Source organism: Solanum dulcamara, chromosome 1 (assembly GCF_947179165.1).
Source record: "Solanum dulcamara chromosome 1, daSolDulc1.2, whole genome shotgun sequence".
Lineage (NCBI taxonomy): Eukaryota > Viridiplantae > Streptophyta > Magnoliopsida > Solanales > Solanaceae > Solanum > Solanum dulcamara.
Window position 1 is genome coordinate 19,631,101 of NC_077237.1, and position 27,199 is coordinate 19,658,299.

General features: G+C 34.2%; 3 protein-coding genes across 3 annotated transcripts; 1 reads left to right on the forward strand and 2 right to left on the reverse strand.

Annotated features, from left to right (window-relative positions):
• Positions 1-11,816: 11,816 nt before the first annotated feature.
• LOC129902897 (probable protein phosphatase 2C 33) lies at positions 11,817-19,724 on the forward strand. The gene is made up of 5 exons (XM_055978344.1): positions 11,817-12,771; positions 13,759-14,148; positions 14,237-14,354; positions 18,534-18,757; positions 18,893-19,724. Exons 1-5 carry the CDS (start codon positions 12,757-12,759, stop codon positions 19,373-19,375), a joined length of 1,230 nt encoding a protein of 409 aa, XP_055834319.1. The 5' UTR covers positions 11,817-12,756; the 3' UTR covers positions 19,376-19,724.
• Positions 19,725-19,953: 229 nt separating this feature from the next.
• LOC129892095 (TMV resistance protein N-like) lies at positions 19,954-22,044 on the reverse strand. The gene is made up of 3 exons (XM_055967644.1): positions 22,033-22,044; positions 20,623-21,981; positions 19,954-20,451 (listed from the first exon to the last, which is right to left on the reverse strand). Exons 1-3 carry the CDS (start codon positions 22,042-22,044, stop codon positions 19,954-19,956), a joined length of 1,869 nt encoding a protein of 622 aa, XP_055823619.1.
• LOC129892104 (disease resistance protein Roq1-like) lies at positions 22,001-24,039 on the reverse strand. The gene is made up of 2 exons (XM_055967653.1): positions 23,262-24,039; positions 22,001-23,172 (listed from the first exon to the last, which is right to left on the reverse strand). Exons 1-2 carry the CDS (start codon positions 23,780-23,782, stop codon positions 22,044-22,046), a joined length of 1,650 nt encoding a protein of 549 aa, XP_055823628.1. The 5' UTR covers positions 23,783-24,039; the 3' UTR covers positions 22,001-22,043.
• Between the last annotated feature and the right edge of the window lie 3,160 nt (positions 24,040-27,199).

A 27,199-nucleotide genomic window follows, 5' to 3' on the forward strand; every position in this document is an offset into this window, starting at 1 on the left:
TTAAAATATAATTTTAAGTTATATTTGAAATTTTCATGATCAATCAGTCCAGTCAAGTAGCTTTCGGACAGCTAGAGCACCGACAGAGAAGAGTCCATAAGGAGAAACAAGTGTATGTGAAATTTAGTTTAAGGTTGGCTATGCTTCCAAAATTTGAAAGGACATTTTTTCCTAGTCCCTTTAAGTTTATCTACATGTTTAAGTATTTGACATCCTACATAATTGGTTTAAAATATAATTTTAAATGATTTAATTCAATTTAGATCAATGATAACTAAAATATCTAGATGATGTAAATCAATGCCATAACTAAAATATCTAGATGATGTAAATCAATGCCAACTTAAATTTTAAATGATTTCTGACACGTTTGTTTGCAATATACAATGGGAAAGTTCTATTCTACCCACTGAATTTGTATTGAATTGACTACTGATTTAAATAGTTCAAATTGTAATACATGGAAGTTTTGAAAGAAGACCCAACAAAGCCAAAGATTGTAATATGTGTAAAGTCATAATATATTAGATTCTTACCAAAAGATTCAAATTTTTTTTTTTTGGTTGTAAAAAAAACCAAAAAATTACAAGTTAGGTAAAAGAAAAAATCCCCACCTAAACCCCCTAACGCCTTCTCTTATACTTGTCTCGTTAATACTCCAATAGGATGGTACAATACCTTCTGGTGAAGGGACTTTTACTAAGAAAATTTAAAACATAAAAGAAGTAAACATATACAAAAAATCAAATGGGTTCAACATTTATTCTATATATAAAAAATAATATTAAATGTATATAAATAATTTAATTTTGGTTCATCCCGACTCCGCCCTTGATACCTTCCCCGATATAAATAAAGCTAAGTAAATGCAACGCTATCCATACAAATACATTTTGGGCGGAAATACATAAATAGGCCTACGAATTTATTCGGTTTTTTCTCTCAGGCACCTTAACTGCGTCATCTTCCTATTGAACCCCTGAACCATTCATAATTTGTACATTTAAAACACACTTGACTGACATGGTACAAAACATGTTTTCATGTCGCTTGAGCGCTTGAAGAACGTTTCAAAGGCGCTGACGTGGAATCCACAACGGTCTTCTTCCCTTTTTTAACCCTACTTTTTTCCTCTTTCTCTTTTTTCTCTTATGTTTTCTTTATCTTCTTCCTTACAACCATTTTTAAGTTAGACTTCTCATCAAAGTATCTCTCTTCTTCATCTATTTCTTCTTCATCATCAAGTACCAATGTCGAAGTTATCTTCCTCATCAATTTCTTTTGCTTCAAGTGCAAATGTGCTATGTCAATGTGGGGTCGTTGTGGAAATGAAGACCTCATGGATGTAATCCAATACTGAACATTTGTAAAATTTCAAAGGTAATTCATTTTTGTTGTCCAACATAGTAAAGAATCTCCTTATTTGTAATTCAATTTTTTCTTTAAATTTGTAGGCAGGAGGTTGAAGTGGATATTTTCAATGGTACGTGATGAAATGTCGGCTCAAGCTAAGGGGGTGATATGAGGTTTGTTGAAAAGATTCAAAACATATGAACTAGAGAGGTGTCATGCCCCGAGTCTACACCCTAGGCGTGACACACTCAAAAATTATTGTTGGTTCCCAAGCAAATCCTTGGCCTGTCTAACTACTCAGTGGAAGACTCAACTCAGAATACAATTGTTTAATAAGATGGGCATACAAAAGAATAAAGTATTACTTCTCAAATAACAATATCAAATACTCTGAAATATATATGTAAATGAAGTTTTCGATATAATCTCTGAAAACTGAATGAACATCTAAACTATGTATGTGTCTATGAAGCCTCTAACTGACTCTGAATAGGTAACAGGACAGACCACGGATACCTTAAAGGACAAATAAATAAATAACTAAAAGAGTTCCTTTGAATGTAAGGAGGTCTCACCAAAATCTGGATGGATGTGATCTTTAACGATGCGCCTGTTGAGGATCTCTAACACTGTATCTGCATCATAAAATGATGCAACGGCGAAAGATGTCAATACATGAAATGTATAATATGTAAAATAGCTGAAAGAAAACATACTCACTGAATACTAAAGTAGAATGAATACTGAAGTAACTCAACTCAGATAAAGCATGCAAATATGAAAATAAGACAATACTTTTATAAAATATGTGCAAGTGAATGCAACTCAATATAAAAATAATGCTTTCTCTTTTGGGAGTCTCTATAACCGACAACCATCACTATGAGCATCGTGATGATATAACGAACTGCTCTAATTGTCCAAGCCGCCTAATACCTTGCAATAGTAAGGGACGCAAGCTTAACTCATGGATCCATATAAAAATTCATATCAGGGACTGAAAAAATGTTTTGTGCCATGTCAGCCAACTATGTTTAAAAATTACAAATTATGAATGGTTCAAGGGTTCAATAGGAAGATGGCGTAGTTGAATAGCCTAGAGGAAAAATCTAACAAATTTGAAGCCTGTTTATGTATTTTACCTACATTTTTTTTTTGTCCATTATAAAATGCATCTACTTCCCCGGACCCTGCGCATAGCGGGAGCCTTAGTGCACCGGGCTGCCCTTTTTATAAAATGCATCTACAAACGGGGCCAAATACCCCCCCCCCCTCCCAACCACCATATGATCCTTTTACCACTAGTACTACAATAACAACAATAATAACATACCTAATAAAATTTCACAATTAAGATATGGAGATGGTAGAATGTATGCAGACCTTATCACTACCTCGTGAAGGTAGAAGGGTTATTTTCAAAAAACTCCCAACTCAGGTGCAATACTCTCGAGATAAAAAAAGGAGACAATGAAGAAAATATAGCAAATAAAGAAAACAGTGCAAAAATCTATCAGAGAAGAGCCAAAGCAACAATAAAATCATGTGATAATCAAAACACCATAAACAACATACTAGGATTGATTAGTAAAAAATAATAATAAACAATGATAAAAATAAAATTAAAAAACATGAAAAACAATACTACAACTAGTACCATCGCAAACGCCATCCTAAGCAAAACAACACTACACTACCTACTAACCCTCTACTGTAATATGTGCCCTCCACACCCTCCTATCTAGGGTCATATCCTTGGTAACTATTATAAGATTATTTATTTATTTATTTTAGTTTCTCATTCAGTGTCCGATGTCCATATTGAAGCACCGATTAAATTTGGATCATGCACTGCATGACCCACTTTGGGAATGACAACCCCAACAAGATTTTTTTCATACTTAGGGCTCAAATCTGAAATCTCTAATTAAAAGTGAAACAGTCTCACCACTGCACCACAATCCACCCATGTTGGTCTAGTATAAGATTATTCAAAGTTCAAACCACCCATCAAGTTGGAATTTGGATAATGTATTATATAAGTTAATATTACCAAACAGTGGATCTTATAATCTTGCTAATTATTTAATTGGACATTTATATGACATCTTGAATTCAATTATGAAACCAAATTGCCAATAGAATTTATATATATATATATATATATAAAATAAAAAAAAATCAGAGACATCCGATTAATAAAAAAATCTCATAATTGAGCTTCTTTTATTTATTTTTTTCAAAAAAAAACTTCTTCTGAATCTATCTAGTAGGGCAAAGAGAAAAGCAAAGGAAAGAGAATCCTCTAATAAACACAAAAACGAAAGAGAAAGAAAGAACTTTATTAAAAATAAAAATAAGAAGTGGGGAAATTAAAGCTCATGTAAAGAAAGGATTATAAAGTTACTTTCTTGGGACATATTCCTTTCTTTGATTTTGTTCATAAATCTTCACCCCATCAGAATATTTCCATTTGAGAATCTCCTTTTCTTTTCTACACTCCCTATCGATTTGCCCAAATATCATTTAAAATTGCACAAATACACGTATGCCATGATGAAATACATACGTTATTGTTTACCTCTAGCGCAAACTACAACAAATCCATCTTTTTATGGCAATCTACAAAAATCGACAAAAATTGTTTTTAGTGACCATAAGGTAATTGTGGCAAGTACTTTCATGACCAAATATTATTTGTGACGGCTTATGGAAAGTCGCCGCTAATAATCAAAATAATATTAAAGCATTTTTGAAGTGTCTAAGCAATTAAAAAAACTGCTTATAAACACTTGATTTTAAGTTAAAATGGTAAAAATAAATCAAAAGTCGTAAGTTAAAATTTCTAACTTATAACTTTTAGTTTATAAATCAAAAATCAAAAGTCAATCCAAAAGGGCTCTAAATCCTCTCCTCTCCAAAGGGTTGAGCTAGACTTAGCACTAATTAGCGTGTATATATTGTATGTATTTAATAGCTTATTTAATTTTTCATATTTATTATGAATAGGATTTACTGCTTGACTTGTATATATATTCTTGTTAATCAGTAAAAAGGGCAACCCGGTGCACTTAAGCTCTCGTTATGCGCAAGGTCCGGGGAAGGGTCCAACCACAAGGGTCTATTGTACGCAGCCTTACCTTGCATTTCTGTCAGAGGCTGTTTCCAAGGTTTGAACCCGTGACCTCCTGGTCACATGACAATAACTTTACCAGTTACTCCAAGACTCCCCTGCAGCAACTTGGTAATCAGTAAAAGAAGATAAACTCCCCCCCCCCCATATTTGGTCATCGTTTGCTTATATTTTAACATGGTATTAGAGTTAAATTGTCACCGTCCAACCTCGGGAGGCTCAAGTGACACTTGGTGCCATACTTGGTCCTAAGCCGACACTTATAGATATGTATACTACTGGCGCATATCAGTTACACTCAATAGATACAATCAAGTATATTTTGGCTAATCAGAAGCTCGACCTAAATGGTGACAATCAGAGAATCCTACAGAAATAATAATCCAGCTAACCCAATAGTTTATAACAGATATATGATAGCCATTATGCAGGTCGTCGATATCACCATGATATCTACAAGTACTAAACACTAGACGGTTCGTTGATATCTTCATGATATCTAGGATCACAAAAGGCTATATATATGTATACAAAGGCTAATATGCATGGCTGCAGTGATAATAGTACCAAAGTCACAAGGTCAATATGGCCGACAACATATTGCTATACAACTCAAGTTTGTAGGTCTCTAAGAGTAATATATTTGGGCAAGATAGGGCTCTGGCCGATCCATCAGCTATACATAATAAAACACTAACAAACCTTTAGATTTGGCAATTTTGAAAGAAGTGGAGCTGATCAACCTACTGAAACTCGACTGCACAATTAAGGAGAATTGTGTACTTATCTGTTAGGACCTACATGCAAGAATGCAGAACCCCCAAATAACGAGGTTTTAGTACTAAATAATGTACCAAGTATGAAAGACAACAAAATAACCGAGTAGTTATCATAATATACTAGTATTATAATATGAGTGTATTAACCTGATGAATCTAAGCATACAAACAAAAATCTAATAATAACCTACTCGACCTCTATAAGCTTGACAGGTATAATTTAATTTATATATCCATATTGGTAATACTATAGTCTTGTAGGCAATCACCACATATCAATAGCCTCTTAGACACTCAATGTATAGCCCCAAAGGTAACCATTATGCTCCAATAACCCCTTAGGTACTTTGTATATAGCCCCTTAGGCATTATGTATATCCTAATAGTCCCTTAGGAAATATGTATATAGCCCAGAAGGCTAGTGTATAAATAATTTGAGACAAATCCTATAAGGGCAAGTTGTAGTTATTGACTCTCTTGAGCAAGAAATTTTCACATAAAAATTCTTATATTTTACTTTTATATTTCTTGATTACGTTCTTCAGTATATAGATAACAACTTAAAATAACAAATATTTCTTTGAAGGATTGCTTAATTTCCCTAAAAATATCCACACATAAAATTCTGCAGTACTAATAGGGATGAAGTTACAATTTTACTTACAGGCTCTACAAAACTCAATAACTTTGACTTAAATTTATATTTAAAAATTTATTTATTATGTATAAATAATTTATTCAAAATTTAGTAAGGCCTTATTTGTTTTCAATAAATTAAGACGTTTGAATCTGAATGTACAATTGAATATTATGATGTGCATCGAGATTTAGAGGTCCGAATCTGAATACAAATCTAAATATTAAGATGCTACATTAAGATTTGAGTATCAAATAGTTAAGATTTTTTTTAACATCTGAATGTATATAAATTTGTCTTTATTTAAAAATAATAAATATAAATTCATATAAAATACTAAACTGACCTAATATTGTATTAATAAAATATTTTAAATTTTTTATATAGAAATTGATGGTGGTAATGACTAACGAATGGTGATTGTGTGCATCGATTTGGGATGGTGTTGACTATGATAGTGGTTGTGGGTAATATCTTATGGTATAGTGTTGGTAGTGGTGATTAACCGTAGTTGTTGGCGGCAACTGATAATTAGTAGTGGAATGATACTAATAACTAATGGAGGTGGTGAATAATGATCGTTGTTAGTGATATATAATGTTGATCAATGGTGATAATTATCAATAGTGATTAATGGATGTAATAATGATTGATAGTGATGATTATAAATGATGGCTAATGGTGAAGCAATTGATTTTGGTGATTAGTGGTGGTGGTGGTTGTGGTTGGGCTTAGGATGATGGTTGTGGATGGTAGGCGGTGATGATTGATCGTGGTGATAGTTGTGGGTGGTTGATGAAAGTAGATGGAGTAGCGGTGAACTATCATCTTTGAAAAAATCTTAAATAGACATCTTAATGATGTTTATACTTTGATATACATCTTAATCATTCAGACATACAAAGTAGTTGTAAAATAAGAAAAATAAACACACTTAATAATAAAGATCTGAAGGACTATGTGTCACGACTCAAGCTAAGCCCTAAGTGTGACACGACGATTAGAATTCTGAAGGACTCCAACCAAGCCTCTTTGCATATCATACATGAGCATATGTAAGATAATTAAGACTACGACCAAATCATAAATGTGGAAATAAGGTCTAAACATACATGTCTCGATAGATGAAGAATTTACTCCACAAGAAACATGACAACATAGACTCCATAATAATCTAACATGCCTCTACTAGTCTAGACGGAGCATAGGACAAACTCCTAGCTCACCAACATAATGAGAAAAGTCATAAGGAACATGAAGAAAACATAAATGTCATGTCCTCGAAACATAAGGACTCACCAACAAAGAGGAATAGTATCTCAAACTCTAGCCATGAGTGGAGTGTGTGTGATGATTGTCCGACCCTATATTATGATACAATATAGGCAAAAGCATGCTTTAATACATGAAATGAACTAAGTATGTGAGAAACATGCATGAACAATGATAATCAGACATAATCAATATGAACATGTGATGCACGACCAAATATCTTGGAAATATGAGTAAAACTTGAAAGTATTTGAAAATCATAATCATATGGTCATTGCATCATGAAACATCATAAGAGCTTATAAACATAATATATACATATGCGAGATATTAATCTCAATCGACATGTAAGACCAGATGAGCTATAACATGGAACCCAATGTAACTCCCACACCGAGAAGAGAGAGGCTACTTGTCAAAGTAGACTCTGTATCATAAACATAAATATGAGCAATATGTGGATCCACTAGTTAAGCCATAAAGACAAACCTACGATGGCACGTAATTTTGGAACTAATGCTTGCTACTAGGGTTCCCTAGAGGATCCCCATTATAAAATTTTGAAACTAATGATTGCTACTACAGTGACATTCTATATTGTTTTGTCCTCCTCACCATCTAACATACTCCATCACCCTCATAACCTCATAAGCACCACCTCCCATTCCTACTCTCCACCCACCTGTTCCATAGTATTTGCTTAGATTATACAAAATATTTTTAATTTATTTACAAAAAAATTAGAAAATAAGTAAAAAAAATCCACTTAATGTTCTTCATACTAGACACACCCTAAGAGGTCATTTTGGTGTGAAGGATAACACCAAATAATTCTGAAATTAAATTATAGTGGCACTTAAGTTGGTTTTTGGTTGGCAAATCGGAGATAACATATCCCGGGATTACTAAATAGTACCGGGATAAGTTATCCCTCCTCTTGGATGTTATACTAATTCTGGGATAACTTATCCTGGAATAAAATAGGCAAATGATAAATATATCCCTTTAAATATTTTTTATACCTCACTTTTCACATTCATATATATTTACATTATTTTCACTATCATATATATCAATATTCACTCCTTATTTTTATGATAATTCTACGTATTTTTTCTATTAAAAAATTACACTATATAATATAATTTTTATTTATAAATATATTTGACTAATTCGTATGTTTATTTATATTTTGATTTCTCATAAATCCTTTTTTACTTTAACAAAATTAAAATGAAAATTCTATTTTAAAATTAAATAAGAAGAAAGTTTTATTTTTAAATACATGCGGACATCATGGAAATGCACACATAAAAATATTTAAGGTAAAGAAGATGGAAGTTTTATTTTAAGAATGAATATTGAATAACTAAAGCCTGCAAAGAAAATATAAAAAACTAAATAAAGTGAGGGGTATTTTTGCAAATAAACAACTTATTCTTAAAATTTATGCGATGCATATTATTTTGAATACACCAAACCAAACACACAATAAAAAATAATATCAGCATAACTTATTCCATCATAACTAATCTCAACATAACTTATCACATCATAACTAATCTTATCATAATTTGTATTCAAACCAAACGACCCCTAAGTACCATATTGAAATAGATGGGAGCCTTTAACCCTTAATTATAAATATGAATAATTTCAAATTTATACTTACGCTACCTTCATCCTCCTTAGCTGATATATGCTCAATCCTGAAGTGGATACAACCTTCCATTGAGACTTACCTGGTATGACAAGACTAAAAAGGGCAAAGATGAAAAGAATTTTCCCACCCCATGCGAGATAGAAGGTTCATATACTTGTTCTTCTTTCAATTTAGCTATGTATGGTACGTAGCATAGTTGAATAGGACTAGTGTAGGTTACTTTCTTGTTTTCTCATGGAAGGGGAGAGTCTCCCTCATTTATGCTTTATTAGTCGAATTGTACCGGGAGGAGTCCTCTCATAGATTTACTGCTTTCTAGTTATAGTTAGCCCTTTTTTGTTTCGGGGATGAGTTAGCCGACCTTAATAGGTTAGCTGACTTATGAACCACCATAGGATCGGAGGTAAGGTTTATGTCCCCCTCCTTGTATTTTTACTTTTGTTATTTATGTTAAGGCTTGGGGGTGTTGCTCAACCCCTGACTGTGCACGAGAGGTGGGAGCCTCGTGTAGGGTCTGTTCCCATAAAAAAAAAAAAATAATAATAATTTCAAAGACTTTCCTTCAAGTTTTACTTCATCACACTGGTCTTTTTTATAGTTTATGATATTACACGTACCCATATAAACATTTGATTCAAAACTTAATATTTTTTTTAATCAGAGAATATTTTCATTTTTAATGAATTATATATTGTGTGAATCAAGATTCGGTGAGGTTGAAAAGCGAACAATGAATCTCAATGATGCTAATTTGAATGCCTTTTTGAATTAGCAGATAAGTGTAAATGTTAAAATTGATTTTATAAATAATTAGTTATGTGTTTAGATAAAAATGTTAAAATCGATGAGAAGCAGTTGTCATGTTTGGATAAAAGTGTTGAAATTGATTATAAATGATTGTCGTATTTGGTAAAAAAAAAAGTGATAATAATCTACTTTTATGTCAAATGACTAAAATACGTTTGCATTTTTTACCAAAAAATTTATAAATTTAATAGTATCTTTGTAAAGAAAAAGAGAAATAAAGGATATTGATTGACAATTTTTCTTTTATTAAAAGCTATTTTTCAACTTTTTTTCTCTCTTTTTTTTCCCTTTGTAGTCCTTTTGTTTCTTTTATTTCCCCCTTCTTGATTATAGAACTATGGTGAATTTTTTTGCTGTCAACGTTTGCTTTTTTGATGGGGACGATTAAAAGACTCTTTTTTTGTTCATGAGACGATTAGGAAAAGGAGGGGTGGAAAATAAGGTACAAATTCAGGGGTAATTATTTATTATCTCTTTTATTTTAGAAAAAAATATATTTTGAGAATTTAAAAAGAAAATCATAAGTTAAGAGTAACCACATGTTATTTTTGACTGATTTTAGCTTATAATTATTTGACTTATAAATACTTTGGATGTTTACCAAATATGTAGATAAGGTAAAAGGTACTTCCTACATTTATTTTTACTTGTCATATTTCGTTCCACGAGAGTTGAAATTTAGATATTTGAAAATTATACAAGAAAATACTATAAATCGTCATCCTTCTCATATTAATATAATTTATAAAAAAGTACATTTTAAAATACTAGATAAAGTTTATATATTTTAGGGAAAATGGCTTGATATACCACTCAACATTTTCATTTAGAGTTCATATATCCTCATTGGAACAAATGACTCATATATATCATTTTCATCTAAAAGAAGTGAAAATCAAATTTTAAGTTTTTTTTTTAAATAATTCATGTAGGGGTATATTTGATCCTTTTCACATGTTTTTTTTTGTATTTTTTATACGCTAATTTGAATTATTATTTTAATGATCAAATCTATTTTTTCACTAACTTTCTTATAAAATTTATCATATATGACCCAATTTTTCTTACAAAATCAAAAGATAAATTACAATATATCCCCAAAAGAATTAGTTTGCAATTTTTTCGTTATTTTTTTTCTATTTTTCCATTCACACTTCTTATTCCCCCCCCCCTCATATTTTTACTTCTTAAAGAATGAAAGAAAAAAAAAACTCAAATAATGATAATCAAAGAAGTTAATTTTTTATGTGGAAAGAATTATATATACCCCTATACAATTTTTTTAAAAATTAAAAATCAAAAAATAAATTTAAATTAATTTATTCACTCCCATTAAATAAAATGATATATATGAGCCATTTTTATAACGGTAGGAATATATATGAGCCTTTTTCTTATAACGGTAGGATGAAATCATTGTTTCACAGCCGCCCCTCTCCTTACCATCAAGTTGCTTTCACTATCAAGAAATAAGAATAAGAGTCAATCAACGACGGAAAAAAAAATTTGCCTAACGCCTTATCTTTGTTGGAAAGAGTTTTATATATGAGCAACTTTTATAACGAAAAATATATCATCTCTAAATAATAAAATTAAAAAATATATCAAATTATTTTCCTTTATAGTTTAATTCTTGAAAAGCTAAAACACTACAAGTGAAAATAAAGGGTGGGGATTATATATAAGCCAATTTCACTAGGTTGACACCTTTTCTAATAGGCTGCAAACAAGTCCTAGAGTCCGTTTGAATGAGCTTAAAAAAATAACTTTTATGTATGAAATATTTTTAGAATTTTGAAGTGCTGAAAGTTATTTTTATAAATAAGCAGTTGAGTGTTTGGATAAAAGTGCTTATGATGTGAATTTTAGGGTTAAAAGAAGAAAAAAAGTAGTTTGAGAATTTAGTTAAAATATAAGGGATATAAAAGTAATATTCATGGTCAAAGAAAATTATTTTAAGCACTTAAAAGAAAAAGTTAAAAATTCTAATTTTTCATTTTTGACTGACTTTAAAAACTTTATTATTTAAAGTTAGCATTAGACAACTTATAAGCCGGCTCAAGTTGAGGCGAAAAAGTAAAAAGAATTGGTGATGACAGTGACAGAGATGCATGGCAGCCATAGGCCCCTTCTCTGTCTGTTTTCCTGTATATATATTAACCATATCCTATATATGGGTATTGAATATCTGTATTGTCTAAAATTTACTTGAGGAAAAAAAACACGAGTCTTATTTGCGGTTTTTCTGTGATCTCTATTCTCTCTCCGTGTTTAGTTTGTTGCGATTCTTATTCTCCTCCTCTCAATCTTGTATCTTCCCATTCATTCCGTTCCTGGGTCACCCTCCATTTCTTCAGATTCGATCTGTCTATTTTGCTTTACTTTTCTTGATATTTATTGGATATTATTATTATGCTTTGCTTTCTTTGAGATGGTGTCTGGCTATGGATTCTTCCTTTTGCAACCCCTTTTGGATTTAGTGCTATAAAAATATTGGAAGTGGGCGTAGTTTACATAGATCTGCAACCCCTTTTAGATGCTCCATCTTTGCACTTACTTTTTGTAGTGAAAAGGATTATTATTATTCTATTCCTACAATTCTTGAATAATCAATTCAAGATTGTTGTGTAGATTTTTTATTTTTTTTTTAATAAAGGTTCGGCACTTTTTGAGGCTGAAAGATTTTTTGGGGGGTTTGTGATTTTATCTTTTGGATGAAAATGGTGGATTTGTTGGATTGAGGAGAGAATTGGGTATTTGGATTTTGGGGATTTTTGAAGGATTGTTATTACAAAGGGGTGTGACGGATTCGAATAGGGAAAATAGGGGGATTGGTTGTGTTGCTGCTCTGGATTGCTTATTGAATATAGTCCGGGCTCTCCGGACGGGGTCCTGCTTAACTTATGAAAGTAGGACCCCTGTTCCGGGCTCTCCTACATCTGCAGTTGGAATTAAGAAGAAGAAGAGCCGGCGGGTTTCTAGAAATTCTTCCTTTAACAAATGTAAGGAAGAACAGCTACGTAGGACTCCTGGCCGCTTGTTCTTGAATGGCTCGAGCGACACAGCTTCACTCTTCACTCAGCAAGGCAAGAAAGGAACTAATCAAGATGCCATGATTGTTTGGGAGGTTAGTACTTGAATTTCATCTTCCTATAATTGCAAATAGCTAGCTATATTGGACTATGCTTCATAGTTGTATTTGCTTCATCCCTAATGTAGTGTTTATACTTCAATCTTGAAAAGTTGGTGGGTGTGTTTGATCTCAGATTGTTCACCTGAGTATTATGTTGACCCTCTGACTTGTGACTACTTATAACTGCTACATTTGTTGTTCTTTGTCAGTCGATCAAGGGGCCTATAATCAACTCTATCAACTGTGGAGCTAGGATTATCACTATGGGAGTCACAATATTTTTAAAAAAAATTAACACTTGAAGAAGTCAAGGGGATTCAATGAATAATGCTATATATACAAAAAGGATTTTCCTTTACCTATTTTTGCGTATTGTAATTTTTCAGTGAAGGGACAAGGTGGCTCCGCTACTGCCTATAATGTGTTCTCTTCTTAAAATCTTCTCTTTTCTTTTTTCTTTTGTCTCGTGTTGTAGTATAGTTGAAGGTGTTGAAAACGTTCTAGTTTAAAATCAAACTGGAATTTACCTCCTAGTTGTGCTCCATGTCCATTCCCATTTAAGGGCATGGATAATTAAAGATAAAACCATGAAAAATCCACCAATAAAAAAACAAAAAACATAGGCAATCAATTCTTTAAAATAACGGAAATTTAGTGGATGCATGTGGGAGAAGTTGGGATGATTACTCGATAATGTATGAGATACTGTGATTAGCTACTGATAACATTCTTTCTAGATTGATAGGCTATAATTTCCTGGAATGCCTAGAAAGGAAGTGTTTCATTTTTGATCAAGCTAAGGAAAGTATTTCTTTAGATTCTGTTATTTCTTTCTTTTCTTTGTAGTCTGTGGATTGTTGTTGGACAAAGGATTTGTTCACATTTTTTAATTCCTGCCCTGATTTTCCTACTGATCCTTTCGTTCTGATTTTGTCTCATATGGAGAGCATCTCCTAATTCATCTTTTTAATTAAATTTCAGAACTTCGGTTCCAGAACAGATACTGTATTCTGTGGTGTTTTTGATGGCCACGGTCCTCATGGCCATATGGTTGCCAAGCGAGTCAGAGATTCCCTTCCCTCGAAGCTAAGTGCACATTGGGAAGTTAATCTGAAAAGTGAGGATGTTCTAAAGAAGATCAGTCTAAATGCTGGGGCTAGCCTATATCCCGAGGATGCTTCCCTTATATCTGCGGCTGATGAGTCTAGGATTTCAATTGATGTTGAAGAGACTGGAAAGCACCCAGAGATCTTTCAGACTTTGAAGGAATCATTTTTGAAGGCTTATAAGGTTATGGACAGGGAACTGAAAAGCTACACCAATATTGACTGCTTCTGTAGTGGGACAACAGCTGTAACCCTTGTTAAACAGGTCCTTGACAGATTCAGAAATTTGAATCTAGCTTGAATTATGCTAAAACTTTTGGTAGAGTGAACCCCATAAAAAAAATTTCTTGCAGGGCCAGGATCTTGTTATAGGAAATGTAGGCGACTCCCGAGCAATTCTGGGTACTAGAGACAAGGATGGTTCTCTAACTGCTGTACAATTGACAGTGGATCTGAAGCCTAATCTACCAGGTTGGTTTCATTATGTTGCTTAGTGCCGATTGAACTGATGATGGATCGCTTTTCTGGAATTTTTGCTTTTGTGCAGATCATCTTACAAGATTACCAACTTGTGTTGATTTGATGAATTATGATGTCATTTAGTTTGGCATAAAAAATTAATGATACCTAACCATCACTCATGTGTTGCTAAAACTTTCTTTCATTTACCTTCGTCTCTCCTCCCTATTTTGGTCTCACCTAAATATACAAACTTCAATTTTGCTGCAATTGGCTGCTTCTGTTCAACTCAATTATGAACCATAGTGACATTTTACTTGGCTTGGATTTAAAAAAAAAAGAAGAAGCTTTTCCACATATTATTTGTTCTGTTGCAATTATAGAAGTAACCTTTTCCAATGAGGGAAAAGAGAGGTTAAATTAGACGACTTGGAAGGGAAAAGAACTGAACTTCTGTATGCTGCCCATTCAATCACCATAACAGATACCATGTTCTATTTTGTTCTCTCTTTTTTTTTTCTGATGAAGTATACCCGACTTTCAAACCAACGCCCGAGCTGTCAACAGTGGACCTCTTCCTACCTTGCTCCCACCCGAACTCCAACCTCTTGGCTGGAAGTGGAGTGCTCTTGCCACTAGAGCAACCTCACTTGTCATTTTCTTTTTTCTTTTTTTTCTAATTCATTTTATCATCTCCTTGTTTCTAGGCATTCTTTTATGTTGCTCTATTAGTTTTTATGAGAATTATCTTGAAAATAAAGAGAGTTATTTTCTTAATAAAATCAATTTTCACATTGATAGACAAGAAGAGAAAAGGAAGGCATTTGGCCTCCTTGCAGCATTAGAGGATTTGTTTGGTTTTATTACATATTTATGAGGGTTAAAAAATAGTTTCCTAGCTGTTTCTCGATGGAGTTTCAGTAATAAGGAGGTAAGGGGATACCCGTAAAGTTTGTGTGTAACAGGCCTTTTAGGACAAGTTCAGGGGGTAATTTACTCATTTATGCTATACCGAGTTTTTTTACGAATTTATGCATTTTTCCCTAATATAACATCACGGTGGGTGCACTGCATGTTTGAAAGTGTTGTGCTTCTTCAGAACTATATAGTGGATGAATAGGAAAACATTGGCAAAGTGTGATGAATGAATTGCTTGTATATTGCCACACGTAAGTTTGATAAAAGTCAAAATCTGAAAATCGTCTTATTTTGTTGACTGAAGTGTTGCATAAACTAAAAGGATTAGGATCTCATCTATGTGTGTGCAGTATCAGGGTACTGGTTAAGGAGATCCTGCTGGTAAAATCATCTACTTAAGGTGGCCCATTAGTATAGAAACTACTTACTATTAGTGGCAATTGAACTGTAAATGCAAACACATCCACTATGGTAAATGAATAACAGGAGCAGAAGTTTTCCCTTCTCGACAAAGTGCAGTTCTTTAAAATTATGTTTATGTTGAAATCTTGCAGTTCTTTAAATTTTCTGTACTGCCAATTCTGTCCATCTTGCTTCCACGGCTAAAGGTCTTCTTCCATCCTTAGAAGCATCATTTTCTCAAGACAGCTTTGAACTTCACTATAATTTGAGAAGTGATGTGCAATTGACGTTCTTTACATCCATGACCAGTTATCAACAAACATTACTTGTGTTATCAAACTGAAGTAAAGTAAAATGGAATAGAATGTAGTTACCTTGATTTGGGAGAAAATAAGACACATATTAGGAAGAAAATAGGATGGAATAAACTCCACGTCTTGAATGAAATAGGGACAAGGACATTGTGTTGGTTGATTTAGAGAACTTAGAGAGTCGGTGGGATTTTGGATACTGTAGGTGTTGTGAGGTTGACGAGGTTAAGGGTGCTATACGTAAGTTGAGCCGCGGAAGTTCGATCTGACCTGAAGAAATTTTGGTAGAGTTTTGGAAATGCACAGACAAGGCAGGTTTTGAGTGGCTGACTAGGTTGATTTACGTCATTTTTAAGACAGATAAAATGCCCGACAAATGGAATTGGAGTATTATGATTTCGTTGTACAAGAACAAAGGTGATATCCAAAACTGCAATAATTACAAGGTTATAAAATTATTGAGTCACACCATGGAAGTTTGAGAGAAGGTGGTGGAGACGAGGGTGAGGACCAGTTTGCATTCATGCTAGGGCGTTCAACTATTGAATGCATTTATCTTGTGAGAAGACTAATTGAGAAATATATGGAGAGCAAAAGGGAAATTCAGTTCTGAGAGAGTCCTTTGGCGATGCTTGGAGTCTAAAGGTGAACCGATGGCTTATATTAGGATGATAAAGGACATGTATGATGTAGTCAAGACTCGGGTAAGAACAACGATAGGAGACTCAGAGCATTTTCCAAATGAAATGGGGTTGCACCAAGGTTCAACATTTGGTCCATTTCAATTTGCATTGGTGATGGATGAATTGACGTGGCATATTCAGGGTGAGGTGCAATGGTGTATGTTATTTGAAGATGACATTGTTTTGACCGAGGAGACTCGTGGCGGAGTTAATAATAGGTTAGAGGTATGGAGACAAACTCTAGAGTCTAAAGGGTTTAGGTTGTGAAGGACCAAGACATAGTATTTGAAGTGTAAATTTAGTGATGTGTTGCATGAGGTGTACGTGGAGTTGAGAGACTTGATACACAAATTATCCCCAAGGGAGAGATTAAGTATATGGGGTCTCTGATCCAAAGAAATGGGGAGATCGATGATGATGTCACACATCGTATTGGTGCGGTATGGATGAAGTGGAGGCATGCATCCAGAGTCTTGTGTGACAAGAAGGTACCACCAAAACTTATAGGTAGGTTTTATAGAATGGTGGTTAGATAGATTTTGTTGTATGGGGCGGAGTGTTGTCCAATCAAGAACTCCAGGTTCAAATGATGCAAGTGGGGGAAATGAGGATATTGAGATGGATGTTTGGGCATACCAGAAGCGATAGGATTAGGGATGAGGATATTCGGGACAAAGTGAGAGTGACGTCTATTGTGGACAAGTTGAGAGAGGGAAGACGGCAATGGTTTGGACATGTGAAGAGGAGATGTGCGGATGCCCCAGTAAGAAGGTGTGAGAGGTTGGATATTTTGGGATCGAGGAGAGGCAGAGGTAGGTTGATGAAGTATTAGGGAGAGGTGATTAGACAAGTGATAGCACAACATCAACTTACCAAGGATATGACCTTAAATATGAGGACATAAAGGTTGCAAATAAGGATAGAAGGTTAGTGGATAGTTGAGAGCTGTCATATTACTAGCCTATTCATGTATTTGGCTTGGTGGTAGTATGGAGCACCATGTCGGTCGCAGTATTAGCCTTTTTCATGTAGTCGGTGTATTTTGGTATCTGATATCATTTGTGGTTTAATGTGTTTATGTGATCGCACTTTTTTTGTTACGGTTCCTTGCATATACGCTCCACACTGTTTTGCTATTAGTTTTCCTTGCATATTTGATTTAATTGAGCCGAAAGTCTTTCGAAAACAGCCTCTCTACCTTCAACCTACCAAGGACATGACCTTAGATATGAGGATATAAAGGTTGCAAATAAGGGTAGAAGGTTAGTGGATAGCTGAGAGCTGTCATATTACTAGCCTATTCATGTATTTGGCTTGGTGGTAGTATGGAGCACCGTGTCGGTCGTAGTATTAGCTTTTTTCATGTAGTCGGTGTATTTTGGTATCTGATATCATTTGTGGTTTAATGTGTTTATGTGATCGCACCTTTTTTTTGTTACGGTTCCTTGCATATATGCTCCACACTGTTTTGCTATTAGTTTTCCTTGCATATTTGATTTAATTGAGCCGAAAGTCTTTCGAAAACAGTCTCTCTACCTTGGAGAGGTAGTGCTAAGGCCTGTGTACTCTCTACCCTCCCCAGACCCCACTTGTGGGATTTCACTGGATATGTTGTTGTAGTTGAGATGCTTGCCTTGCAAATTCTTGGAAGCTGAACTTTTAGACTTTTTTCTGGTGGATGCATTATACGGACAAAAGCCTGGTGCAAAAATGAATACCGTAAAGTAGGATGGTAGCCATTCTACATAATGTATAGATGGCACCCTTGAAAGCATTATATTTTTCTTTTTGGGATAGGTTACTGATTAATGCTATTGGTGCTTATTCCTCTTCTTCCTAAATGTTCTCCTAATTTCCTCTTCTTCCTAAATGTACAGCGGAGGCTGAAAGAATTCGTAAATGTAGAGGGCGTGTTTTTTCTCTTCGAGATGAACCAGAGGTTTCAAGAGTGTGGTTGCCAAATAGTGACTCTCCTGGACTTGCCATGGCACGTGCTTTTGGAGATTTTTGCCTCAAGGATTTTGGTCTCATCTCTGTGCCCGAAATATCATATAGGCGTTTAACGGAAAAAGATGAGTTCATTGTTCTGGCAACTGATGGGGTATGAAACATGAGTTTTTAGTATTTTGCATTCCCTTTTTTTGTTAAAAAAAAATGTATACACGGGTTCTGGAATTTCTTGCTCAATGTTTATTACATCTTATTTATCCTAGTCAAATATTAATTTTTATGACAGATATGGGATGTACTTACAAATGATGAAGTTGTAAAGATTGTCGCATCGGCTTCATCCCGTTCGTCTGCAGCTCGATCGCTAGTTGAATCAGCTGTTCGAGCCTGGAGGACAAAATACCCTACTTCTAAAGTTGATGATTGTGCAGTTGTTTGCCTTTTTCTTGATTCAAACTCAAACAACTTATCCACTGCTTCCAATACAAAAGACGGTGACAAGACTGTCTCAATGGAAGCAAATGAAGTTGTTGCCAAGCCAGATGACGCCTCTGGTCCAACTGCATTGCCTCGTTCTGGAACTGTTCGAGAAGTTGATGAAGTTTCAGGGGAAGGCGATGACGTTTCAGAAGAAGGGATAGAGGTAGCCTCAGAACATGAGGAACTGCTCTCAGAGGTGGGGACGGAATGGTCTGCACTGGAAGGGGTTTCCCGGCTGAACACATTATTGACGCTGCCAAGGTTTGTACCTGACGAGGACGACAAGTAAACTGTCTGGAATCTAACTCAAAGAAGCAACAGAGGGTGAGATTTCAAAGATTGGATTTATTTCTTTTGGTTATTTTTCAATTCTATTTAGTTCCATCCATTTTAAGGTTTCACATATCTACTGGGAGGAAAAAAATAGGGCATTTGATATTTGTTGTAGACTGGAGAGGTGGCCCCAGCTATATTAGAGTGTCTGGGAATCATCCATTCTCTTCCTAGTGTTGGTAAAAGTGGAATTTTGTAAAAACCAACTCTCCTGTCTTGGTTGCTATCTTTCTTTTCTTTCGCATATATACCAAGATTGTGTGTACCTTATCAAAGAGATATCAAGATTGTGTATTTTTCCCTCATTGTTATGTTGATTATTAATGTGTGGTAATGCAGGCCTTTTTTTTGGTTCGAGTTGCTGATTATGTTCATCTCTCTTGAGCAACATTTGCACTTGTTAATTTATGGGGTTTGAAATGTTTTAGCTTTGCCAAAAAAAGATTGTATAACATTTACTTTATTCTTTTGAAAATACTTGCATAAGTCAGCCGTGAATATACAACAGAGAAAACACACCTCATCTGAAATAGCTCAAGATGTGGAAATCTGCAAGTCATCAGTGTACACGAGACGAATTCCCCAACTTTTCAGGAAAATATGTTTCCTCAAAGAGTTTGCAGAAAAATCGATCTGATACCAATTGTTTGGGCTGTCTAAGTGGTTTTTGTACATTGCCCAATATTCTTCAAATGGCACATAGGCAAGGCATGTGTGATCTAAAGCAACATTCTTGTTTGTCCCGACAAAACCAATGTTCATTAGGCAACTCGTGCTCCTCCGGTGGTGGCTTTTGATTGTAAACTCAATCGAAATGCCTGGCATTTCCTGTAGGTAACCTTCATTAACTGATAACCATGTTGTTTCAAGATCAGACACAACACAGATGGCAAATCCCATGAATTTATCACTGTACCAATTGTTTGGCAGCTGCATTGAAACTGAGGTTCCGTTGAGTTTGTAGCCAAACCACTCTGGAACTTGTTCTCCAGGTAGGTAAATGCTAAAGTGATCACTTTTAACAATGCACTTCTGCAGCATAAAACCACAACATTCATGTTAGTTATAAAGAGATTCTATCTATTGTCCTTCCCTTCAAATTATCCAGTGTTTAAACTCACGGTGATCAATTGTCTGATCTCGTATGTATGAAAGTAAAGGGCACGAAGATAGCAATAGGTAAGGGGGAAGGCGTAAAGAGACCTTGAATAGGTGAAGCCACAATGAGGTAGCCATGTCACGCGTCTGCTGATTCTGAAGTAGTCCAACACAATTAGTGAATGATATTCGCTGCAACATCTTGTAGTTGGTCAATATTCCCATATTATCACACATCAGGGATGCACAATTATCTGCAAAGACTTCCTCTATTGTTGTTGGAAGTTCTGGCAACCTTTCAAGCCTCTCACAATCCACTAGCTCAAGGATTCTGAGCCGCGGAAGCATTTTGAGTCTTGCTTGAGAGATATCCACAAAATTATTCCCACTAAGATTTAGCTCAACCAAAGAAGGCAAGCATCCAAGATCACTAGGAATTCCTTCATCCAACATAAAACAATCACTAAGATCCAATTTCCTCAGAGAAAATAAACCGGAAAAGGAAGAAAACATCAGACTTGTAGTTTTCCTTGGCCGAAGCCATGCAAAGAAAAGTGAACTCCATGTCTGAGATACTATCCCTTTACATCCATGAAAAGATAAGGTCTTAAGGTTCTTCAATAGCGTAATGGAAGATGGCGGACTTTGAATGGCAGTTTCGTTGCAATAGAGTTCCTCTAAGATTTCTATATGTCCCAGTTCCTCTGGCAACTTTTCTAGCTTTGAACATCCAGAGAGAATAAGAATCCTAAGAGATTTTAATCTACCTATGGTTTTTGGTAAATTTGTAAGATTCCTGCAGTAGCCTAGATTCATCAATCGAAGGCCAGTGAGGCGTTCGATTGATGAAGGCAACACTTTTACATCTGTAGCTTCTAAGTAGACCTCAGATAAGCAATTCATGTCACTCATGATTTCTGGGAAATTCGCGAGTTTCAAACAACCAGAAAGAATTAAAGTCTTAAGATTATCCAATTGAATATTATTTGGAAGGCTCTTGAGATTCCTACAGTTCTTCAGGTTAAGTAGAACAAGATTTTTGAGATTTCCCACAGAAGGATGAATCTCAATTATACTCGAACAATCTTCAAGAATCAACTTCTCGAGATTGGGAACCCCCGTGAAATCTGGACAGCTGACTAGCTTTTGGGAGTGACTAAGGTTGAGAAACTTCAGTTTGTGTAGGACCTTTATTCTCTTCCACAAGTGTACAATGCGGCTATACTGCATTTTCAGACAAACAAGCCTTTCTGCTTGAAAACTTGCTGGAAGTGATTTCATTGGGTAGCCATGCCAATGAAGCCATATCAATTTGTTTGGAAGACAATTAGGAGCTACGGAGGCACATGCATTGTTTATCTTCAGCAGCCTCAGGTTGTCCGTGTATTTGAAGGCTTCTGCACTAACATTTATGTCTTTCGGAACAGGCAAGTGCAACCATATGCCTTCCACAGCTTCTGTCGCCTATAAAAGGTATGTTGTGTAACATTAGGGAAATAAGTATTTTTCATTCACCCGAACAACCATTAAGTGCTGCAGTATATACTTACCGTACTTTCAGATAGTACATAAAAAATATCATCGGGAGACCAGAGCCTAGTATACTTGCCAATATTGTTTGAAGCTTCTTTGCGAACAATATGCCAACCCATCTCTTGGATCAACTGATGCAGCATAATCCGCCCTTTTGAAACAGTTATAAGAGATTTTTCGATGAGATTCCTTATGCCAATGACAGGAGTAAAACTGAAACTGCGAAGGATTCTAATTACGGAATCTTTCTTCTTCCCTTTAAAGAAACATGCAATATCTAAGAATATCTTTTGATCAACCTCACTTAGTGTATTAAAACTTACTTTGAGTTTTTCTACAATTTCGCCTTCTGGAATTTGCTTTAGTCTATCCACTGTTTCTCTCCACTCAATCATGCCTCCGCCATACAGAGAGGAACCTAAAACTTTAAGAGCTAATGGAAGACCACCAGCATAATGAACAACTTCAGCTATGATCTCTCTGTATTCACTTTTGGGATGGCGTTTCTGGAATGCATACGAACTAAGGAGTTCAATACTTTCATCAGTGTTTAACAGACTCACTTTATACATTTTGTCCACGTTATATTGACGAAGCAAGTGCTTATCCTTTGTTGTTATGATGATTATACTGCCTGCACCAAACCAATCATGGCTTTTAGCTAGGGCATCTAGTTGGTTTCCATGATTGACATCATCAAGAACAATTAAGACCCTTTTCCCATTTAGTCGTCGTCTTACCAAGCTGGTTCCTTCAAATATGTTGTTTATTCTTACATCTTTTAACAGAAGTAGTTCAGAAAGAAGTATCTGCTGCAAATGTTGGATACCATGTTTGGCTGAATTTTCTGCAACTTCATGAAGGAAAGTAGCACCTTGGAAGTAACGGAAAATCTTGTCGTAGACGGATCTTGCAATAGTTGTTTTTCCAATTCCGCTCATTCCCCAGATTCCAACGAATTGAACTTTATCAGACTCCAGATTCAACAAGGAATACACCGTCCCCATTCTGGACCGTATTCCAACAAGATTTTCAGTAGCATCACAAGCAGTATGACCTAATACATCCATGACACATTCTACAATTTTCTGGATACATTGCGATTCGTACCTGATATCAAAAAGAAATGAATTACAAACTCGATGTTCTTATGGAAAACAAGGCACAGTTGGAAGACGAAAACCAATAGTCAAAAATACACATAAATTTACCCGTTAGCAATATTCCCCAAATCCCAACCAGATACATTTGCTGCTTCCATCATAGCTATCCTCCATTTCTTCACCCTTTCTTCATCATCTTTGAAATCTAACTCATGTTTAGCGAAGAATTCACCAATGTTTGCTTTTTGTTTTCTTATGACAGATGGATCCACGTCATAGAAGACAGGAAGAACAATCTGTCCCCTAAGTTTCATGCATTCAATGATCTTTACAAGCTCATCTAGACACCATGAAGAAGCAGCATAGTTTAATGAGAATATAATGATGGAAATCATCGACTCTTCGATAGCTTTGAAAAGTGAGGATGAAATAGATTTTCCTCTTTCAAGTTTCTCATCATCTTTGAAAGTGTGAATTCCTCTTTGCTGTAATGCTGTATATAGATGATCGATGAAATTCTTCCGAACATCCTCTCCTCTAAAACTTAAGAAAACATCATAAGTGCATGGCCACAAAGAAGAAGAAGAAGCAGCAGCAGCAGCAGCTCCTGTTTCAGCCAATGCATCCATTGAGAGACAATATGCAAACAAGAATAATATGTACCAAAGTATTCAATGTTCCTCTTTGTGCTCAAGTCAACTAATGACACATATGTGATTCAGCAGTACAAAATAAGTATGATCTTACTATATGTTGCATAAAAATGTTCTTTTTTTAACAAAAAATTATTCGGCATAATATATAAATATGCCCTTTAACTTGGCCTTAACAGACGTCTATGTACTCTAATTTTGGATGTGCACAAGTAGATACTTAAACTTATATAAAGTTAAACGAGTAGACATATGCATCCTATGTGGCGTTCTACGTGTCAATTCGCATCCTACATGGTGTCCTATTTGTATTATGCCACATAGGATACGTGTGTTTACTTGTTCAATTTTATACATATTTAAGTAACTACTTGTGCACACTAAAACTTAGAGGTATAGATGTCATTTGAAGACAAGTTAAAAGACATATTTATGTATTATATCAATTGTAAATATATATATATATATATATATATATATATATATATATATATATAGTTCAATCCTAAATCAATGAATTCAGTTGAACCTACCCTAGGTCCACCTCTGCAGTATAGCATGAAACAAGAATCAATCTCACATTATTTTTGCTAAATGAAACATAGAAAAAGCAAGTCAACTATTGTGATATCACAACCTCAGAAACAGCCCCTCACGTTGACATTTGAAAATTGGCCTCTAACAGAGGCTGAATCTTTCTGTACAACTGGAATTTTGAAAGGGACATTCTTTTGAATAATTTGAATTTAGGGAAAAGAACTTGTACCTAAAAAGGGAAACTATTTACAAGTGACTATGCTTTTACTTTCACACCACCTTGGTTTTAACTGCTAATTCATTTTTACTGATTGATACCATCAGAGTATATAGATATAATCAGGAAAAAAAAATATATATATATATATATAGACACACTCCGATGGTATCAAGGATGAAGAATTAGTGGTTCAGTAATTAAAACAAGGTGGCAGACGGGTAAATAGTTTGGGTGGGTCCAATTCAGGTAAATAGTTTGAGTTGGGTCTAATTTTAATAAATACTTTGCCTAATGAGTTCAATTTCTGTAGTTTTCCGTTGAATTTATATGTAAGGTCAGTTTAAATAAATATTGATTATATGAAGAAAACATGGAAGCCTCTAACTTAGAGCTTGTTTGGATTTAATTAGGGGTAAGTTGGTAAAATCACTTTTCATTTTATAAGAGTGAGTAGTTTCTTAAGGGGTGTGCTCAAGCTAAAAATTTCACTTATTTTAAAACGGATGGAATATCATGTTTAACAGCACAAATTTCAAAAGTCTTTATAATTATACAAATATTATAAAATATTTAACATCACAAGTTTGAAAAATGCCCTCTTTGTTAAACTAGTTGTCCGCAGATATAAATAAAGTGAACCAGGACAACATAACGATCAGTTCGGTTCGATTTTGAAGCTTATCGATTCGATTTATCGATTATTGATTTGTAGGCATGCTAAATCATTATAGAATCATTAAGATATCAGCTTATCATCTATCGATTTATCAGTTGTTGATCACTACCGATTCGATTATCAGTTTAGCCGTTAAGATTTGACTCAAAAATCATTAAAATCACTTAGAAATAAGGTGTTAAACCAAATAAACCATGCACATGAATTGACAGATTGCATCTTGCTCAAAAGCAAACATTAACACCTTGTAGAATAAATGAGAGTTTGAAACAATTATAAATAAAAGAATGAAACTAAACCCTAAGTCAATGATTTTATATACCAACAACAACAACAATAACATACCGAGTGAAATCCCACAAATTGAGTTTGGGGAGGATAAAATATACGCAGACTTTACCACTACCTCATGGAGGTAGAGATATTATTTTTGAAAGATCATCGGCTCAAGTGCAGCAAATCCATGTACAAAGAATGAGGAGACAATGAAGAAAATATAGAAAGTAACAACAAAATAGTGCGATAATCGAAATATCAAATACATGAACAACAAAAATACAACTAATACAATGACAAACACCAATTACTTAAACAAGACAACACTACACTACCCAGGGGTGGATCTACATGGAGTTGAGAGGGTTCACCCGAACCCTCTCGACCGAAAAAATTATATTGTGTATGTAGGTTCAAATTTCAATTTTACCTATATATAATAAATATTGCATTCCCTCAACACAAGACTAATTGGTGGTTCAGCAGTGGAGTAGTTCAAGTTCCCACATTTTACCCGAGATCGATTCTTTTATGTACGTGTATGTCTTCTACTAGCTAGTGGCTGCTATGTCATATGCAATATGCACCTTCTTTCTAGTTCTCTCTTTTCTTTAATTTTTAAAAAAACTATATTATGATTAAAAAAAGATATAAGTGTCAAAAATACACCTAAACTATTTTTCTTTTTTGAGTTTCATACGTAAACTATTGAGAGTGTGAGTTTCATACTTAAACTATCACTTATTAGTTTGAGAAACACGCATCTCTCTTTTATTCCATTCTCATCATGGTGTGTGTACTACACTCTCTCTTTCAAATTAAAAAAAATTTCACATCACACTACACATGAAAAAATATTCTACCTTGATAAAAATTAAATATATTATTAGAAGTTAAAATTAAATATTAAAGTATTCCTATTGCCTCCTCCCTCCAAAAAAATTATATAAAATATTTTTTTATCTCACTCCTCCACTTTCTCTCATCATACCCCCTCCCCCTCCCCCTCCCCCCTCGAATTTTGATTTTGGAATCTGTATATTTTGTGGCAATTGCGTTGAATATTGCCCAGCAAATTGTTTATCAATGACCGAAGAATATGAACTTTCTACTTATTATCATCACGAGTTGAATTATGGCATGTAGAACGGGACTCTATCTTTATTCTTGTTCGATTTATTAGTTCTTCAAAAGATCTATCAGACTATGGAGTGAATTATTTTATTTTAAATTTTTAAATTTTTTTTATAAAAATTTTAAAAATAAATTCTTAGTTCATCCCCCCTTCAAATAATAGATATTATTTTAATTCGCCTCCCCACCTAACCCTCCGCTTTTAATTTTGTTTTTATTTTGTGTTAGATATATACATATGATTTTAGAAAAAATATTTTTTACTTGCCACAAGACTTTTCTTAAAATATAATTTTATTTTTGTTATATTTGATACGCAAGTAGAAAAAATATTTTCCTAAGAATATATGTACATATCTAACTCAAAACGAAAAAAAATATAAAAAAATAAAAATAAATTAAGAGCAGAGGGTGCGTATAATTTTATTTTAAAAATAATAATATTTTTTTAGGAAGGAGTAGGGAAGGGGTGAAGTATGAATTTTTTTAAAAATATTTTTTAAAAAAATATTTTTTTAAAGAAATTTTAAAAAATAAAAGAACGAGGATT